General features: G+C 45.1%; 1 protein-coding gene across 3 annotated transcripts in view; it reads right to left on the reverse strand.

Moving 5' to 3' along the window:
- Window positions 1-5,911, reverse strand: part of LIPA (lipase A, lysosomal acid type) — a 33,890-nt gene extending 27,979 nt beyond the window's left edge. For 2 of the 3 annotated variants that reach the window (XM_047088592.1, XM_047088589.1), the window contains exons 1-3: window positions 5,805-5,911; window positions 2,585-2,696; window positions 738-855 (exon numbers count right to left, since the gene is read on the reverse strand). In XM_047088592.1, coding sequence (XP_046944548.1) covers window positions 738-855; window positions 2,585-2,695 — 229 coding nt within the window. In that variant the 5' untranslated portion in view covers window position 2,696; window positions 5,805-5,911. Of the gene's footprint in view, window positions 1-737; window positions 856-2,584; window positions 2,849-5,804 lie in introns of all 3 variants that reach the window. The other variant, XM_047088590.1, reaches the window with a different exon arrangement.
- Between the last annotated feature and the right edge of the window lie 284 nt (window positions 5,912-6,195).

Here is a 6,195-nt window from a genome sequence, read left to right on the forward strand (position 1 = left end):
TCAGACTCACGAACCATGGGATCATGACCTGAGCCGAAACCAAGAGTTGGACGTTTAACCGACTGAGCCCCCCAGGTGCCCTGAGTGGTGAAGTATTCTATGTATTGTATGGAACTATCTGCATAATATTAAGTAAAAAATTCAAGTAACAAAAGAATTGACACTATATACCACCTTTTGTATTAAATCGGAAGCAGGGAAAAATAATCACCTATGTCTGTATCCATTTCTAAAGAAATTTTTTTTTAGAGCTAAAGAAATTAAAGAGATTTTGGAAGAATACACACAAAACTAGGGAGGTGAAGGATGAGAAGGGAGGGAGGTATTTCACTATATGTCTTTTTACTCTAAGTTTTGAACTATGTGAATATATTGCCCATTCAAAAAAATCAATATTCAAACAGCAAAAGCGATTTACTTAATGCTCAAGACATTTCACTAATAAGATGCTTCCTTAAAACAAGGAAAGCAAAGATTTCACATATCATCAAACAAAACTGACCTTCAAATCGTTAAGCAAAATGTGAAATTACATACCTGTCTTTACTTCTTCAAAAACAGTATTTTCATATGCCTTGCATAAATGTGACACGGTTAGTACTTTAGCCTAAAAATAACCCCATTTCAATGTTTTCAGGTTAAATCTCAACTTGATTACTGACACAAAAACCAGCCAAATTCCAGCAGTGTAGGTACTTTCCAGAGCTTTCCTGCCTCACCACAGGAGACACCCATACCTTTGTCAGCACGATTCTTCCTCCCATGAGGGATTCGGTGAAGGCAGAGAATATAGCCGTCTTTTGTCTCAACGTAGTGTTCCTCACTAGGGAATCCCCAGTAAGAGATAATTTCAGTCTACAGAGAAAAAGAATAATGGAATTTCTGTGCACAGAATCTGACAAGATCTCCCACATTAACAGGCAAAGAAGACAAAATGCCAGCAGGCATTCTCCAGGCTCTAAGAAATCAGTTGTTAGTGACATTTTAGTGTGTTCAACCTAGTAGCACCCCCCACGCAAGAGTAAATCCTCCACTGGTTTCATCCGGATCTTCTACTCACAGGTGTTGGATTAACCTTGGTTTCAACATTCTAACATGTTCTACACCACGCGTGTCTGATTTCACCACCGCGTTGGGCCTCTTTGTTTCCATCCTGGCTCCCAGGTACAAGTAAACATTCTTCTTTATTTCTTTTCTAAATATGCCAGCTAATATTGTGATCTGCACGCATAAAATATCCTTATTTTCAGAGGTCCCTTCCTGGGAAACAAAGCGTAGCATTAATCTGTTCTTATCAATGAACTAATGAAATTACACTAGTAAAATACAGAATGGCAAGGTGGAGTTGGAGGACGAGAAAAGATGAAAAGCAGGAGATTGTGATCAAATTCACTTCTCCATAAGGAGCAGTCCATGGAGAAACTCTTAACCAGGAGCTCAGTAGAATATGGATAATTCAATTATCTAGATTTAATGTAAGTAAATGCTCACTATCCTTTCCCCTGCAAGTATCTGAAAGAATTTAATTCTTTCATTTTTACAGAAAAAAAAATTAAAGGAGGGGAGGAATAAGAAAAAATTGGGGACAAGAACTAAAACTTGACCCTAAGACCCTGATCAAGTTACATTCTCTTGACTCACTTTGGATTTATCAGCTTCTAACCGTGGTGTCTTGATTCTTCAGCTGGGTCACTGCTTCATCTATTTTAAAGTAGCTACTGTCTCTAGTCATTTGTATTTTCCCATGTTTTAGGCCTAAATGAGATAGTTCCAGGTTTTATTGTTTCCTTAAGATTAATAACCTTGAAACGTTAATTTCAAATTTGAAATATTAATTACTCCACAAATTGTTTTTGCTTATTTGTTCTAACAAAACTTTTTTTTCAGATATTTTGATTTTTATATCGAACTGTGCTCCCTGGACATTGCTAATCACACTTCTTGTTCACTGTGTTGTAACAGCAGCACTCGGGAGTAGCATTCTTGCAAAGTTTTGATACGTTTTTATCCTTCAAAGAGGTGAGTTGGTGGCTTCATGTGGCCCACTTAACCGAATCTCAGAAAATAACTGACCTTTGTCACATGCATTTTTATTTTATTTATTTTTTATTTTTTTTTTGACGTTTTATTTTTATTTTTGAGACAGAGAGAGACAGAGCATGAACGGGGGAGGGGCAGAGAGAGAGGGAGACACAGAATCGGAAACAGGCTCCAGGCTCCGAGCCATCAGCCCAGAGCCTGACGCGGGGCTCGAACTCACGGACCGCGAGATCGTGACCTGGCTGAAGTCGGACGCTTAACCGACTGCGCCACCCAGGCGCCCCCCCCCCCCCCCCCCCGTCACATGCATTTTAAAAGCATCTTTCAGGGGCGCCTGGGCGGCTCAGTCAGTTAAGTGTCGGACTCTCGGTTTCGGCACAGGTCACGATCTCACAGTTTCGTGAGTTTGAGCCCTGCGTCGGGCTCTGCGCTGACAGTGGGGAGCCTGCTCGCGATTCTCTCTCTCCGTCTCTCTCTGCCCCTCTCCTACTCATGCTGTCTCGGTCTCTCTGTTGAAGCATCTTTGAGATTTTGAGAGACTTACCACATTCATATTTGTTTCGGGATCCACGGCTGCCAGCTTCCCTTTGAACGCCTCGCACTGCAAGGTCCCAAGGACCAAACAGAACACCAACCCCAGGAGCTGCATTTTCATTCTGTATGAAGTAGTCTATTGTTATTTGTCTGAATTTCACTGCACAAATTATGCCGGTAGATTAATGCTCCCATAAAAAGTTCTGAACCAGGCTTAGGGGCAAGTCAAAGTCAGGTTCAGGGGCAAACATGAGACAAAGGACTTCGGCCCTCTCTGGAAACAGAAAAAAGTGAGGAATTATTATTTTTTTTTTACTAAGAAACCTCTCTACCTGCTATCCTCCACAAGGTTACCATGTGACCTTTGGAGCCCAGCACACCCACTCACCCTCTCACCACAAGGTTCAACAAATTGTTCCAGAGAAATAACAGAGAAGAGGACTTAGAGGATAATAGGCTGGAAAAAAAGGGAAGATCCACAAAATTTCAGAACTGGTTAACCTCCCACCTTTTCCCTTCTAATAATGATTTAACATTTTTAAGTTCTCATTTTTAAGTGCAGTATTAGTGCTTGCCTCCCACTGTCTACTTATTTCCGTTCTTGCCCAAAATTACACATCAGGATTCGAATTTGTCACCCAAATGTTCTGCTAAGTGAAATAAGCCAGATTGAGAAAGACAAAAACCACATGATTCCACGTATAAGTGCAATCTAAAAAACAAATGAATAAACAAACAAAAAGCAGAAACAAACCCATAAATACAGAGACCTACATAAATACAGAGTGGCTGTCAGGTGGGAGGTCCCGCAAAATGGGTGAAGCGGAGAGGGAGATACCAGCTTCCAGTTATGGAATGAATACATCACAGGGAGGAAACATACAGGGTAGGGAATGTCCTCAAGGGTACTGGAATAGAGTTACATGGTGACAGACGGTAGCTACATTTACGGTGAGCATAGCATAACACACAAAGATGTTGAAACACTATGTTGTACACCTGAAATGAATGGCCCATTGTGTCAACCATACTTCAGTTAAAAAATAATAATAAATTTAAAAAAAAATAAATAAAACAAATAGGTCATCCAAGGAAAAAGCTGAAATGAAAGGAAGCCTGCAAGAGAAACAGGATAGAAGAACATCCCTTTCTCCTTCTGAGACCCTCCAGAACACCAACAAAGATGATCTAGCTTCTGCCAGGGATGGTACAAAATCACAGCACAGCAAAGACCTCGGGGATGGATGTTAAAGGCAAAGTAAAGTGAGTCTCCCCAAGGAACCTGGATGATTAGAAGCAAAGCAGGAACTACAGCCTAGGCATCCTACATTTTTAAAAATATAATCACTTAAAAAAAAAAAAGATGCATGCATGTATACCTATTCAAAGACTTGTATAAAAATGTTTAAAACAGCTTTGTGTGTAATAAACAAAAACTGGAAAAGCGCAAATGTCCAAAATGGGTGAATGGTTGTGGATAGGACATGAACATGATATACACATACTACTCAGCAATAAAAAGGAATGAACACACAGTAACAGGGATGAATCTCAAACTAATTATGGTGAATGAAAGCAAGACCAAAACACAAGAAGAATAAATACATCTGAGTCTATTTATAGAAAACTCTACAAGCAGATCTAGGGCTGGCTGCCTGAGAAGAAAAGGGAAAGGAGGAAAAGACTGCAAAGGGGTATGCACGAGAAGGGTGATGGACAGGTTCACTATACTGAATTTACCAATGGTTTTGCAGGTGTATGCATATGTCAAAATTCCTAAATTGTTCACTTAAAAAAGTCTTGTTATTGTATGTCAATAATACGGCTGTTTTTGAGACTTGTGCTTAACTGAGTAATCCACAAATCTTAGGGCATTGGTTCTCAGGAGATTACAAATAGTGAATTCTGCCAAAGCAAGCACTGCACTTAGTATTCAACCAGCAGTGAACCCTGAACACCTACAAAGAAAGTCATGTCACCTTGAATCTGCACCGCCAAAGCAAACTCACTGACCTTTACTCACAAGTGTAGACTTCTTTGTGGTGGTTGGGAAGGGCTGCCTCGGCCCGAGCCATAAATTCAACCTCCCCAAAGTCCATTTTTACTAGGGAATGGGGTGTAGATTGAAAAGGAAACGGAAAAGTTGTGCCCACAATTTAAAACAAAGAATCATGTGGCAGCAGACTGTTTGCACTCAGTCCTGCCCTACAGAACCTGGGCCAGCTGTCCACGGAGAGGCTCCAGGAGGGCGACAGGATCTATCACCCAGGTAATTTTTCCTTCCGACACAACATCAAGCAAGCGTCTCAACCTAGGAGTCAAGGGATTCCCGGAAGGCTGATGATTGAGAAGCTTAAATGGAGAAAAAGCCCCCATCCAGGCTGGATTCTGTGTGCTTTCCTGGGTTTTCTTAGCAACTTTTATCTCGGGTCTTTCTACATTGTAACAATCCAAGTATGTGCTCGGCTGGCCCTCATTTCACCCCAGCCCATGTGCAAAGCGGGCGTCTGACTCAACTTTGAACCCCTAGGGCCTGAAGAGATGCCAGGCAAATATTGGATGCACAGTTCAGATTGGAATACGGGATAGGGAGTGGTCCAAAAGTTCAGTGGCTGGAGAAAAGAAAAACCGCAAAGCAGCCTTCCATTTTGCTTTCTAATAATGACACCACCACCACCAATAATTTCGGTTCCCATTTAAACTTGCGCTACGCGCCAGACACCGCCCGCAGCGCTGCTGAGCTGTGTGAACTACTCTGCGCAAATCTGGGGGGTACCGTTAAATCTTCTTTCGAGAGAGGCTGAGATTGCACCTAGGTTCCGTACCGGAAGCAAAGTGGCAACGCGTTTAGAGGGAAGCTTGACCAGGGGAAAGGGGGTAGCTGGGAATCAGGAGTCCCGACTGTCACCGCAGTCCGCGGGCTCCGGACGGCTTCGCTGATCGGCGGCCGCTCCCGTCCAGGAAATCGAAGGGCACCCGGAGAAGGGCGGGCAACTTCAGGGGGACCCCCCACCCTGAAACCTGGACCGCGCCGCCCGTAGAAGGGGCGCCCGCAGATGCTCCAGACAAGGTGCTCCAGGTGGGATGCCTCAGGCGCCAAGCGCAGTGGGTCCCGCTAGCCTGCAGAGGCTCACGGCGAGAAGGGGGGGGGGGGGGGGTGGCGGCGGCGGCGCACATGGAGGCAGGGGCTGCCGCACCTCACCTGGCGGCGCAGCCAGAGCCCCACTCACCTGCACTGATCCTCCCCTGCAGCTGTCCAGAGCCGCAGTGCCCGCACGCGGAGCCGGGCACCTGGAGGGACAGACGCGAGGCAGGCGCTCCCCCCTCTCCCCGGCTTAAGCTTTGTGCGCAGCCAATCGGAGCCGCGGGCCTTCGGGAAGTGCGGCAGAGACCCCGCCCTGCCCTGTGCTTCCGAGCGGCCCGACCCCGCAGAGCATGCGCTGTGGGCGGGCCCCAGCGGGGCGGAGGCTCCGCCTCCCAGACCCAGCAGTAGCCCAAGGACATCGTCAGGCAGCGGCCGGCTGCCTGCGCCCTGCCAAAGGAGCTCCTGCAGGGTTGGCACCCTCTGCACCTGCCATAAGGCTATGGGCTCTCTACGTGAAAAGAAATAATGTGTTCAGT

This window comes from Lynx rufus, unplaced genomic scaffold, assembly GCF_022079265.1.
Source record: "Lynx rufus isolate CCGP_SWC_20201006 ecotype Redwood Valley unplaced genomic scaffold, mLynRuf1.p SCAF_25, whole genome shotgun sequence".
Classification (NCBI taxonomy): Eukaryota; Metazoa; Chordata; class Mammalia; order Carnivora; family Felidae; genus Lynx; species Lynx rufus.